The 14700-nt window shown below is 37.6% G+C and overlaps 1 protein-coding gene across 2 annotated transcripts in view; it reads right to left on the bottom strand.

The window, feature by feature from the left end:
* The window catches only part of ARL13B (ARF like GTPase 13B), a 74523-nt gene extending 62370 nt beyond the window's left edge, over nucleotides 1-12153 (bottom strand). Inside the window, exon 1 of one of the 2 annotated variants that reach the window (XM_081235086.1) lies at nucleotides 11789-12153. In XM_081235086.1, coding sequence (XP_081091212.1) covers nucleotides 11789-11847 — 59 coding nt within the window. In that variant the 5' untranslated portion in view covers nucleotides 11848-12153. The remainder of the gene's footprint in view (nucleotides 1-11788) is intronic. The other variant, XM_081235085.1, reaches the window with a different exon arrangement.
* Between the last annotated feature and the right edge of the window lie 2547 nt (nucleotides 12154-14700).

Genomic DNA, 14700 nt, shown 5'->3' with positions numbered 1-14700 from the left:
CATCTAATGAGAATGACTAAAATGTAAACAAATATTTGTACATTATGACACTATGACAGTTTAAAATGCTTATCGATATTTACAAGATGCTAAAGGAATACAGAGCAAGAAGACTTTATTCAGTCTAGAGATACAGGAGAAGGTCTGGGAAGCTTCTTACACAAGGTGATGATGCCTCAGCTAAGTTCTTAAAATGTAGAATTTTGCCGAGCAAGGGGAAGGTGAAAATAGGAGGAAGGATGAAGAGGTTCCAGACTAAGAACACTGCCTGAGAAGACACCACACCAAGGAGGTAAGAACTGGCAGGGTGCTGAGTTGCTAAACCCAGGCATTAAGAGTACATCTCAGGAAAGCAGCCTTAAGCAAAAGGAGAACATGCTTGTTACATTCATACACAATCACAACTCAATACAACTGTGTATTGAGTCTAAATGGAACCTGACATACTTCTACTTAAGGAACCAGTATCATAATATAGGTAATAATGTGACCTTCCAGAAGTTGAAAGTGATCACTTAGCTCTTATCACAGTAATCCCTGAGTCTTGAATTATATACCAAACTAGAAAGGCTGACATGGAAAGGACTCTGTTGTAAGATGTACAGTATGTTTCTACTCGTAACAAGTAACATATAGGGATTGTGGGTACTCTGATATATAGCCACAAACTTGGTGTTAGAGCAGCCTGTGTTCAAATCCCAAAATTGCCATTCCCAAGCTATATGACCTGGGACACATTATTTAACTTCTCAGAATTTCATCAGTAAAATGGGATAATAAAAATATCCATCCCATAGGGATGTGGTGAAATTACATAAGACATGCAAGTAAGGTGCACAATGCTTGTGGCACACAATAAGTGCTCAACCTATAGCTGTTCTATTACAGAATAAAATTCAAGACAGGGAGTCTACAAATGAGACCAGAGAGATGGGCAGGGACCAGATTATAGAAGAGGATTAATGGGTTCAGTTTTGCACATGTTGACAGTAGTGCTTGTCTCACACTGAAGTCTGAAGCTGGAGGAGAGACCTGGACTGGGATTATGAGACATCTATGTGGTAGTTAAAACTATAAGAACAGATGAAAGAGCACAGAAGGAAGAAGAGCCAGGGGACAGGGGACAGGGGACACAGAACCCCAAGAACCTCTGAAGAAACCCTTAAAATTGTAGCCAGAAAGAAATGACACCGAAGAAATGGCAGCGATGGGAACAGTTTCCAGAAGGGTTAAGAGATGAACAATATCAAATACTACAAAGTTTTGTAAAATAAAAGTATCTTTTTGGTAATTGCCACAAATTAAGTACCTCAGAAATAAATGCTCTCAGCTTTTCCCAAACCCTGCAATACCAACGCTTTGAATTTATATGGCGTCTTGATAGTTCAAAGCTATTTTACCCTATCATTTATCTTCATGCTGTCCCTGCAAGTAGAGCAGATACAAGTTACCCAAGGTTACAGTGCTAATAAAAATTAGTTAACAGCAGTTTTCATGGGAAGTTTAAAAACAATGGTTTGTAAAAATAATAATTATTTTAAAGGGCAACTTGAACCATCTCGTTTATCATAAAATTTACTCACATTTACACACACACACACACACACACACACACACACAGATACAAACCAGATAGCCAGGTAGTCTGGCTCATTTTCATCAAAATATTTTGGAATTTTTCCCCACATTTCAGTCTATCACAATCATAACCTACTTCCTAGAGCTAAGAGAAGGTAATTACCTAGTAATAGGTAGATTACTAAGGTTATGAATTGTATGTTGTTAATAAAACCTAACCATGATGTTAATGAAAATCTAACAATGGCATTTTTCTGTTTAAAATCCTTAAACAGAATCAAATCCAAACTCTGCAGCCTCTTCTTCTGCCACTCCCCAGCAAGGCTTTAAGGCTGGGGTTTCCCCCAGTCCTTCTTGACCATGCATGTTAACATAGCAAATAAACCTTAACTTTTTCATGCAACTTTTCATACAGTCTTCTCAACTAGAACTTGTCTTTACTCTGCAGCCCCAGGATCAGATGTGCTGAGCGTACATCATGCATCTTTACTGAATGAAACAACATAAACATACTTTCTGATCCCCCATTTACTAAGTAAACACTAAGTAAAATTAAAATATATAACTTTAAGTTGAGAACATACTATAATGGATTTAATTTATATAAATCTTCACATCAAAGTAACAGTTCAATATTAGAGAATGTAATTAAAATTAACTATTTTCTTACATCAAACTGACTGAAGTTTTCTGAATAAATTTACATGCTTATGGTTTCAAGGTAATAATTAACTGAGAAATATTTTTAAAACTAAAATAATTCTGAGTTTAAAAAAAAAAAGTAGGGATTGATTAAGAGAGCCAAAGACTGTTTTACATATTTTATCTCAGGGTCCCTTTTTATATAACAGATATAGAAATTAATATGTGTAAAATATAAGCCACATAATATTAGCACTTTGAACTTAGACTCAGAAAACATCTGAATTCTGAATCTTTTCTGAAAGACATTATTACAACCTTTTGAACATTTACAACTCTAAACTTCCTCATCTGTCAACTAAGGAAGACAATACTTCAAATGAGATAATTACATAAAAGCTATTTCTAACTTCAAAAATGTTATGCAAGTTAAAATAAAACACTTCACTGAAACACGATGAAGCAAAATTTAACACATCAAAATTAATATCTATTACTTAAAATATTTAAAACTACATGGAGCAATTTAACAAATAACAAATACATATGAAAAGGGACTTGGGAATACTGTTTTATGATATATGTGTGAGAAAACAAAAAACTTACCTCAAAAAAAATTAATACAATGAAAAAATTTTACCAAAAACATTTATGGCGTGATTTTATTATACAAATGCACTGTTTTCTGACATTTTAATTCAGATTGTAGAGTCCAGGATAATACTGCATCAAAATAACTCTCTAAATTTATGAAACACTAAAAACAGGGCAAAACTTGGGGTTATATGCTAGCTTTGAAGTCCTGATCAAGTGAAATTCTTAGTATCAGTTTGTTCATTTCTAAAATATAAAGGGATAATGTAAACTATGGACTTTAGCTAATGATATATCACTATGTTCATCAATTGTAACAAATGTACCCCACTAATGAAAGATGTTAATAATAGTGGAAACTAGGAGGAGGGAAGGTATATGGGAGCTCTCTGTACTTTCTGCTGAGTTTTTTGTAAACCTAAAATTGATCTAAAAATAAAGACTTTTTTAATTGAAAAATAAAATAAAATATAAAGGGGTAGAATCAACATATCTCTAGATCCCTTTCCTAAAATTCTGAGATTCTTACTATGAATAAACAGGAAGCTGTAAGGGGGATAAAAACAAGTGTAAGATATTCCAGTTCTGCCCATGGCACATCAGATAATCCTTGCTAATCTGTATGTACAGCTTAATTAAGAACCACCAATTTCTATAAATAGTCTAGGATTTACAGTTATATTTACTTAGACCAAGGAAGATGGCTAATAGGGTGCTGTTTCCCCACTGAAAAAATTCCTAGCGTAGATAACATACCACATCATGGCATGTTTTACCAGATACCATACTGATACACAGAAAGCACCAATCCACATTGCTTACTGTGACATGTGAGTGTCTTCTTTTAGACTTGGCCACAGTGAATAACAATCTACTAATAAACTTGAATTAAAGCTTTGGTAGGCGTAATTGTGACAAGGAAAAACACAGATGGGTAAGAAAACTAGTTTTAGCTAGTGGTTACCTCAGGGAAGGGATGGTGTGAGACAAATAAGGTGCGGGGAGCTTCAAGGATTTATCCATTTCTTCAGAAAAAAACTGAAATGTGATGACCAAAGGTTAATATTTGTAAAACCTAGGTAGTAAGCACATGAGTACTTACTGTATTTTTCTTGTTCTTTAAATACTGGTAAAAATATGTTTTTACTATTTTAAATTATACTACATAATTCTTGCTGCCAAAATTACTTCCTTTAAATTGATGTAATTTTCTGCCTCTCTAGGTGGGCTATTCCTGAAATCACGCTCATGGAAAGCATAGGAAGCACAAATTTCTTCAAGACCCAGGTAAAATTACACCCTTTCCAAAATTCTGCTTCCAAGCCTTGCTAGAATCTTGGAAATCATCTTTAAACTCATATATTCTATCATATGTTATATTACCATTTCATCAACTAGATGTTACTTGGTATAAATAATCAGAGTTCTGAGTATGTAAATGATAATATGTAAGGGTGAGGACCTGCTGACAGGGTCCAGATATTTACTGAGAACCATGACTTGACAGACCTTGTGTTCTGTGCCCTGGATGAAGGCTGCTCCCTATACACAAAATAAATTTCAACAGAGATTCAAATGTTAAAAATTAAAACATAAAAGTACTAGAAATAAAAAGTATAGGTGAATATAATCTTGGAGTGGTGATGAACTTCCTAAATATTACACTGAGAGAATGATATATTTGAATTAAAAAAATTTAATGTTTACGCTTCAAAAACCATCAAAAGATTTTAAAACATAACGAAAGAAAAATATCTGCAACATATACTAGAGTGAAAGGGTTACTAGTATAAACACTTAAAAACTCTTTTAGAAAAATCAATAAGAAAATGGACCTGTGCCAATAGAAAAACAGCAAAGGGAATCACTGGGAAATTCTCAAAAGAAGAAATACAAATGTCTAAGGGAAAAAACTTTTTTTTTTTTAGATGTTGGGGGTAGGAGTTTATTAATTTATTTTTATTTATTTTTGCTGTGTTGTGTCTTCGTTTCTATGTGAGGGCTTTCCCCAGTTGCAGGGAGCGGGGGCCACTCTTCATCGCCGTGCGCGGTCCTCTCACTATTGAGGCCTCTCTTGTTGTGGAGCACAGGCTCCAGATGCGCAGGCTCAGTAGTTGTGGCTCACGGATGGGCCTAGTTGCTCCGCGGCATGTGGGATCCTCCCAGACCAGGGCTCGAACCCGTGTCCCCTGCATTAGCAGGCAGACTCTCAACCACTGCGCCACCAGGGAAGCCCGGGAAAAAACTTTTAACCTTACCAGTAATCAAGAAAATAGAAACTGAAAGCAGATAACATTTCCCCCATAACCTGGAAAAAATGAAAAAGTGATGGCTCCTATTTTTTGAGGAAAAAAGCACTCTCTTACCCTGCTGGTAGGAGTAAAAATTGGTTTAAAAAAACAAGAAGGCTTTCTGAAGAGCAATTTGGCAATATATATCACACACCTTAAACTTTTTCATATCATTTGATCTAGAATTCCATTTCCAAAGACATTTATATAAGGATGCTCACCAAGGCATTGTTGATAACAGTAAAAAAAAAATTTAAACATTCTAAATATTTAATAACGGGGATAATTAAAAACACTTTGGTGAATCTATTCAACACATTACTCTGCTGCTATTAAAAAGATGTTGAACGAAAATATGTAATGATGTAAAATGATGTTAATTATACATTAAGGCAAAATAAATAAAAAGCTATGAAATAGCACTTTATTTTCTCATTACTGTTTAAAAAAATTTACACATACGTAAGAGATTCTACACCAAAATACAAAAAATGGTAATCTCTGGTGGGTGAGATTGTGAGTTAACTTAAATTTGCCCCTTTCTGCTTAACTGTGCTTTCAATGTTCTACAATAAACATGCATCACCTTTAAATAACAATAAATATACATTATTTTTAAATGTTTTTATTTTTTTTGAATTTTGTTTATTTTTTTATACAGCATGCTCTTATTAGTTATCTATTTTATAAAATGTTTTTAAATAACAGCAGCTCCTGTCCACAAGACATACTGTATGACTAGGCAAACTGAATAAACATTACAATACATGGTAAGTAGAGACCAATACAAGGGGGTAATAAGCAAACACAATGCAAGGTAAAGAATCTAGCTGGAATTCAAAGAGTTTCCTGAAGGAGAGAATCTCCCAAGTGAGATTTAAGTATGATTAGGAACAGTCAAAAGAGAGAAGGGCATTCAGGGAGGAATGGAGGGACCAGAGAACTTAAATACCCCAAATCTGGAATGACAGGAAGAAAAAGAATGGCTTATGATGAGTCCATATAGCCAGGCTCAGGTCAAATTGCAAGTATTCTGTAAGTAATAAGTTTGGATGTTATCCTGAAGGCAATTAGGAAAGACTTAAGGTTTAAAATCAGCTGCATACTGAAAAGATCATTGACAGTATGGAGCATTAATCAGAGGGGAACAGTGTAAAGTCTGTCAAAGAGATCTGGGAGAGAAATAATGGAAACCTTATCTAAAACGGAGCAGTGGGTATGAAAAGGCTGAAAGAGTGCAAGACACACAAATTGTATTAAGTAGGTATAAACCAAAGGATTTGATGATTTGAGATAACAGCACAAAGAGGTGTGCAGGATTACTCTTGGCTTCTGATGTGGGTAAAAGGAAGGCAGAAGCAATTAGGCATGAGAGAAGATGTAAGTTCAGTTTTGGATGTGTTCGGATTGGAGATTCTGTGGTAACTGGATATGTAAGTCTTAAGTGGTGGATGAGTCTTTGTGTTGGAAATATGGACTTGAGAGTCAATGTTGAGGTGGTAGCTGAAGTCTCTCTATATGGTGCGACTGACCATAAAGGGAGAATATGTAGAAGAAGAAAAGAGAGTTGAAGACAGAACCTGTAGCAAACTTGGGAGTCGGATGAAGAAAGGCTAACTGGCAAAAAGAGACAGAAAAGGAAATAAGCGGAAAGATGAAAAAATTTAAATTCAGGAAAAAGAAATAAGAGAATTCCAAGAAGAGAGTGTTCTTAAGTGTCAACTGATGCCAAAAGATTGAAAAGCATCCATTGGATTTAATAACCAGGCAGCATCTGGTGTAGCAAGAAAAACTGAAGGGTCTGGGTGAAAGCCTTCTACTGCAGGAAGTTAAGGAATGCTTGAGAGGGGAGGAAGCTGAGAAGGTACCACTCATACATTGCCAATTGTTAAGTGTGGAGTAAAGGGAAGGAGGAAGGGTAGTGGCTGCAGGGACAGGGTTGTTTAGGATGGTAGACACAGAATAACAACCTCCCAAAGATGTCCACATCCTAATTCCCAAAACCTGTGACTATGTTTTCTTACATGGCAAAAGGAACTTTGTAGATGTGATTAAGCTAAAGGATCTTGGATGGGGAGCTTATCTTGGAATATCCAGGTAGGCCCGATGTAATTACAAGAGTCCTTCCTTATAAAAAGGAAGCAGGGGCTTCCCTGGTGGCGCAGTGGTTGAGAGTCCGCCTGCCGATGCAGGGGACACGGGTTCGTGCCCCGGTCCGGGAAGATCCCACATGCCGCGGAGTGGCTGGGCCCGTGAGCCATGGCCGCTGAGCCTGCGCGTCCGGAGCCCGTGCTCCGCAACGGGAGAGGCCACAACAGTGAGAGGCCCGCGTACCGCAAAAAAAAAAAAAGGAAGCAGGAGAGCACAGAAGAGAGAAGACGTTATGATAAGACGTTATGATGTTGGCTTTGAAGATGGAGGAAGGGGGTCACAAGCGAAGAATGCAGGCAGCCTCTTTCTTTGCTGGAAAAGGCAAAGAAAAACAGATTCTCCCATAGACCCTCCAGAAAGTATGCAAGCAATCCTGCTGACCCATTTTAGACTTCTGATCTCAGAACTATAGGATAATAAACTTGTTTAAGACACTAAGTTGATAGCAATTTGTTACAGCAGCATTAAGAAACATTTAATTTGGTTTATTTTTTAGGTAAGAGAGGCTTGAACATGTTTACGTACTAAAGGAAGAACAGAAGTGAAGCTCTGAAGACAGAAGAGAAAGAGATTTTGTATTTTTGATGATAAAATTGGACAATAAATTTTTGGATAAAAGTGTAGGTTTATTCTTGTATCCCAGAAGTTCTTTCTGTGATCTCTGACTGAATGCTGAACCCCGAAAGTTCCCAGGAAATGGGAAGAAATGGAATTAAGCACACAGGTGTAAGAATTAGGCTTGGAAAGAAAAAGGAACCCTTCTTCCACTAACAGAAAGAGAGGAAAGGAAGGTTATCTATACTAATAAGTATAAAATGAATTGAAGAAGGTAACCTACTAATCAGCACTTATCTCCTAAGATCAGAGGTATTATTTACTGAGTAATTACTATGTGCAAAGCATCAAGTACTTGCATACATTTTCTTTCTCAAAATGTTGTAAAACAAAAATTATCCACAATTGACTGGGGGGAAAGTGCCAAGACTCCTAAGATTCAGATGCAAATCTGTTTGACTCAAAACACTATATTGAGAAATCTGGCAGACACCACAATAACCAAGTGACCAAGGTTAACAGCAGCAGTAGTAAGACATATCAAAATCATGTACCCCTTGATATTATGTACTGAAAAGGGCATTTCACCTCCATGGTATTTCCTTTACCCATTTATGCAGCAACATCTTTGTAAGGGGTATTCAACAAAACAAATTGACAGGTACTCTTCAAAGTCTCAAGGTTATGAAAGACAAGGAAAAACTGCAGAGCCATTATAGATTGAGAGAGAACAGAGACACAACAAAACAATGTGGAATCCTTGATTAGATCCTGGACAGGGAAAAAAAAGCATTAGATGTTAAAACAAGTGAACTCAGAATAAAATCTATAATTCAGTTAATAGTACAGTACCAAAGTTAATCCCTTAGCTTTGATCACTGTATTATGATCTCAAAATAAAAAGTTAAAAAAAACCCCACTATAGTGCACTGCTTCTACAGGAGCAAGCCACTTACTTATCTGTGTGTATAGCTTTTAGTCTATTCAAGGTTAATTTTACATAGCTGCAGAGCCTACGTTAGGTTCTGTCTGGTGGTTAACAATAGCAGATACAGGGTTCCTGAATTCCCTAGCATCCTGGTCTGACTCCTGACCTAGACTGGTACTTTTAACTCTTGACCTCTGACTCCTGCCTTGTCCCTATCACATGTTCTGAATATGCCATCTAATCCCTGATCCCAGTCTCTAGAATAATATGCTCGTTGGGAGAGAATCTAAATGAGAACAGGTGGGTAAATCCAAAGGGTGCAGTATACAGTAGTTAAGTCAGCAAAGTAATCTCAGAACATAGTGTATTCATAATGATCATCTTCTCTCTTACACACACTCACCTCTCACAATTACAAACATATCTTCATAAAATATAAACGTGGGGGACTTCCCTGGTGGTGCAGTGGTTAAGAATCCACCTGCTAATTCAGGGGACATGGGTTCAATCCCTGGTCAGGGAAGATCCCACATGTCAAGGAGCAACTAAGCCCATTCACCACAACTACTGAGCCTGTGCTCTAGAGCCCGTGAGTCACAACTAATGAAGACCACGCACCCTAGGGCCCGCGTGCTGCAACTACTGGGCCCGCGTGCTGCAACTACCGGGCCCACGTGCTGCAACTACTGCAGCCCACGTGCCTAGAGCATGTGCTCCGCAACAAGAGAAGCCACAGCAATGAGAAGCCCATGCACTGCAACGAAGAGTAGCCCCTGCTCGCCGCAACTAGAGAAAGCCCGCGCAACAAAAACCCAATACAGCCAAAAAATATATACACATATATATGTATAAAAACATGAAGAGGAATCTCAGTAAGGAACAGCACAGCCTAAAACTTAAAAAATACAGAACAAATACCTAAGCGCACAAAAGTTGATATATTTTTAAAATCAGCTTGCTCACCTCTCATTTATTCCAGTAAATGGACTACTTCCTTAATATTTACTTAAGGATTTGCTAAGGAGTAATCAAACTATATAAAATACTATGCAAATATTATTCAGCCACTATTATGAACCAGGCATTGAACAAAGGTACTTAAAAGATAGGTGTAACCCAATTTGTTTTTAAGTCCTTTGACAGCTCTATCCAACATTGAGAGATTTTACCCATGTCCTTCATATTATGCCATGATCTAGATCAGTGAGGTCCAATAAAAATACACTGCAAGCCACACATATAAGTTTAAATTTTCCAGTTTAAATTTTCTAGTAACTGCCTTTTAAAACATGAAAATAAAAGGTGAAAATAAAGTACATATTATATTTTATTTAATCCAGTATATGTAAAAGTTATCATTTCAACATGTAATCAAACTGAAAAAAAGACTGATAATTTATCTTTTTCCCTTCTGCATATTAAATCTTCAAAATCCACTTTGTATTATACACTTACAGCATCTCAGTTCTGACTAGCCACATTTCAAATGCTCAACAGCCACATGCAACTAGTCACTACCCTATTGGACAGCTCAGATCTTGATGCTACTACTTACTAAAGAAGAAAATAAACTGAGTTATAGGGTTAAATTTCAATTCTGCTTTATTAATCAAATCCAATTATCTGTTTTACTTGGCAATCAATATATCCTCTGTTCTCTGAACTCTGTATTTTCTTTAATCATCCCAGAGACTATTATACTATAGCTACTGGGAGAAGCAAACACAAAGAATGATAAATTAAATTGAAAATCCCTTTGGAGTGCAAAGTTTTTGAGTGTTTTTAGTTAAAAGGACACATGCTACTACTGGGCTCTCTTACAAAAATAAAATATATTTTTTAAAAACCAGACATAGAGAAAAACATAAAGGGCCATCTATCATGAATAACCCTCCCATCTTAGTAGACACTGGGCAATCAGACCAGAACATGATTAAAACAAATTAAATCAGAGTCTACACACCCAAACACATCTTTGACTCTTAAAAGTTGATCACATCACTTATATCTAAAAGATTCACATCCATTTAAGAGTTAATAATGGGAGAAGAATTCAAAAGTTTCATTTAAAGCAAATTTCCAAATATAGGCATATAGTTTTCCTTATAAGTGTAGCTTTTCAGAGCCATTCTTTAAAGGATAGTTCATCCTTATGGCAAATACTTATTTGAAATGCTAATGATTGAAAACCCCAAAACTTTTGCTATAATTTACCCTTGGCCTAATTCTAAAGTAGAATTATAAAAAATCAACATTATTTATAAAGACCAACGAACTTAAGGTTTCTTTATTGGTCGAGCAGCTCAATTTTAAAAGCATCATTTTCACTGACTTCTTCTAGCATAGTGCCTGGCACATGGTATTTTCTCAGCAAATGAATGAATACCAAGTAGCAGGCTCTAAATATTAATACATCTAGCATTCAAAATGAAACATCAAGAAGTGGACTCTTTCAACTAAAGGGTTTAATCTCATATAAAAATTGAAGCTACACTACAGTTAAGAACAGTTATTCTCATTTAATACAAAACTCCTAAAGCATAAATACTATCATTCTCATTCAATATGAGGAGGATGGGGCCAAAAGTGGTTAAGTCATATAACTATTAAGTAGTGGAGCCAGATTTCAAGCCCAAGTTCTTAAACAAAATGTGTGTGTTGGGAAGGGGTTTGTGGATGTTACAAAAATTATATTCCATTCTTCCCTATTAAAAAAAAATTCCCATTACAAAAGTTTCAGAGGAAAAATACACAATTACACACACACACACACCACACACACAATCCACAACTTTTTAAGAAATTAGGATCCATTTAAATTATAACAATAATAAGCATTACGGATGAGAACTTAACTGCAACTAAACATTAAGTCTACGTTCTCCTATCGCTCCCTGAGGGGATATTATCAAACTGGGAGGGAAAGCATCCCCTGCGGCCTGGGAGACTCGTCCAGGCGCAGAGAGGACAGGCGGCGCCCCGTCCGACCCTTGGGGCGCAGCTGTCCCCCTCCCCCAGGAAGACACCAGGCCAACCGGCTCCAGCCTACCTGACGGGCTCCCGCCACCGCTTGAACCAGCTGCAGCAGTTGGCCATCAGACTGAACATTCCAAGCCGCTCCTCCCGCCACCTCCCATCCGAGCCCGGAGCGGAGATGGGCCGCTAGTTGTACTGGGCCGAGTCTTGGGGGCCGCCGCCGCTGCGAGGCGCCCCTGACGAGGATGGGCCCGGAGGAGAGGCCGGGAGGGAGGTGAGGGCGGTCAGTCCGAGAACCAAGGCCAATAACCGCGCCAACCAGCGAGCGGAGGACTGCGCTCCTCGCCCATGCACAGCGAGGCCAAAGGCGCAGTTTCACAGACCGGGGAACGGTTTGCGGGGCCGACGAGAGAAAACCCCCGCGTCGACGTGCTGACGTTCCTCCCAGGCGCGGAAAGCCCTCCCCAAGCACCGCCCATATACTTCTCCAATCATCGTTCGACGACCCACCGCAGAGGGCTCTGAGTGGCTAAAGCGGCCCGGCTCCCCGCCCCCGCCGGAGAGGTGGGAGGGAGAAGGGGGAGTGGTCTTGAAGAGGGAGGGGGGAGCTGAAGGTGGTTCTCGTAACTAGGCAACGGAAGCGTCTAGAAATGAGTTGAGGGATTTCCGACAGATCTTAGGCTAAGACCGATCTGCATACCCATCCAAACTGTGTGAGGGTGCTGTCCTCGTCTGTCTCCAACCCCAACTGAGATCCAGAGATCTCAGGTCTTGTCCATGTTTTGTTTTGTTTTGTTTCATGAAGCAAGGATGAGGATCCTGTGGAATTCCAGCCAACTCTGGCTGCACAACTACAGAAACAATACTCTGGGGCAATTAAGTTAAGAACGAGGGGAAAACTCATTTGCTAACTATCCAATAGTTCAGATGAGAGTGAAGTTTTAATCTGTATAACGTTTATTGCTGCTTGTTACATAAAATGTGAAATGGAAATTTATGATATTTGTTGTGTGTGGGGTTATGTTTACAAAAGAAATAATATGCTCATTGTAGAAAGTGTGAAAAAGACTGAAAAAGGAACAAGATGAAGAAAATAAGATCTCACACTCACCACCCAAAGATAACCAGTGTTAATATTTTGATGTATATTCTTTCCAGGATTTTTGGATACATAGATTGCTAGCTATTTGGTTTCTGCAAGATGGAGAGCATGATCTACTGGCTGTTTTGTAACATGCTTTATTTTATTTAAAGAGATATGTAATATGTGCTTTTCCTTTATATTCTTTGGAAATAAGTAAAGGACAAATCCATTCCTATAGGGAAAAAAATGAATGCATTATATGTAGGGACCCGTGTGTCCATTTAGTCTCCACTTAAATATATATTTTCAAATCCTGGTAAAAGGAGAGAGGGCCCTGGGCAGCCCAGTGTATCCAAGAGAAAATAATGGTTTGGGATTAAGGTAGATCTAGTTTTAAAATTATTTTCTGTCTTTTACTAATTCGTGTAACCCTAATTCAAACACATATACATCTCTTACAGCTTACTGGGTCTGAACTTAAGTACCCTATCTGTAAAATGACAATGAAAATACCTACTTTGCAGGGTTGCTAAGGTGATGAAATGAGAGAAATAAAGCTCAGGTGCAATTTCTAACAAATAATAGATAGCAGATTTTTGAAGTTGGTGTCACCTGTCCCATAAATATTTATGGTATATATCCCCCTACCTCTGTCTCCAAACTGCTAGGGATCTTGTTCACTATTCTCATTGTCCTGCCTTGATAACTTCAATTTTCTTTCCAGTTGCTCAAGGCTGTATGACCTCATCTGGTTTTCCTAACTAACCGGCCCTTCCTCATCAGTGCTAGACTGTCTCTGCCCAGACTGTCCTGTCCAGACACTATAATACCTCTGTAACTACATTTAATATAGTTAACTCTTCTAAAATTCTTTCCTCCCTTGGCTTTTCACAATTATATGCTCTTATGGTTATCTTCTGATCTCACTGGTTATTCCTCTTTCATCTTCCTATATGTATTCTCTAAGATCTGACCTTATCCCTCTGCTTTCGCTTTTAAAAAACATGTTCTCTTGGAGAGTCTAATAACTATTTCTGTGCCTGAAGAGCCCTACTACACTTACTATCCTTGAGCATTTCTGGAACTATACTCAACCCCTGCTCTATTTCATGTCTTCCTTAATTCTGTTAGTGATACATTACCAAACATTTCTGGTACCAACATACAGTTGGTACTAGTCAGTTAGTTAACTAGCTGACTATTCGTTTTTCAATATATTAAGTGGTTTGGTAGACATGTGTGCTGCTCACTATTTCCAGTTCTCTTTTTCTTTTACAAGTACATGTGATAGTTATTCCCACCTTCTTGAAGTCATGGGACCTGCTTTGTTCAGTGAAATGTGAATGTAGTGGTTATATCACTTCTTGGTGAAAGCATTTAAGAGCTGGTCCACAATTCTCCATGTTCTATCATCCCTTGCGATGGTAACTGTGGAAGCCTACTTTAACTCTGAAGTACTACAATATAAAAACAGCGTGGAATGCTGAGCCAACACATGGAAGACAGCTGCCTAGAAAGTCCTGTAGTAGACTTCCTATGAACAAGAAATAAACACTTATTTTAAGCTACTATAATTTTGTGGCTGTTTGACTACAGTACAACCTAGTTTGTTCTGAATGAAAAAAACAATCTTGCTGTCATCATCCTAATTAAGACTCTTGTTTCATCTCCCAGAGATTGTTGAATTTGCATCCTAAGTGTCACGTGGTTACTTTTTTTCTCCAGTTTTATTGAGGTAAAATTGACAAATAATATTGTAATATATTTGAAGTATACAATCTTATGCTTTGATATATGTGAAAATGTATGTATACATATATATGTATATGTATACATTGTGAAATGATTTCCACAATCAAATTAATTAACACATCCACCACCTCACATAGTTACCTTTCCTT

The sequence above is a fragment of the Mesoplodon bidens genome (assembly GCF_964165515.1).
Source record: "Mesoplodon bidens genome assembly, chromosome: 5".
NCBI classification, from domain to species: Eukaryota; Metazoa; Chordata; class Mammalia; order Artiodactyla; family Ziphiidae; genus Mesoplodon; species Mesoplodon bidens.
Note: the sequence above shows the minus strand (reverse complement) of the source record. Positions and strands in the feature narration are given on the sequence as shown.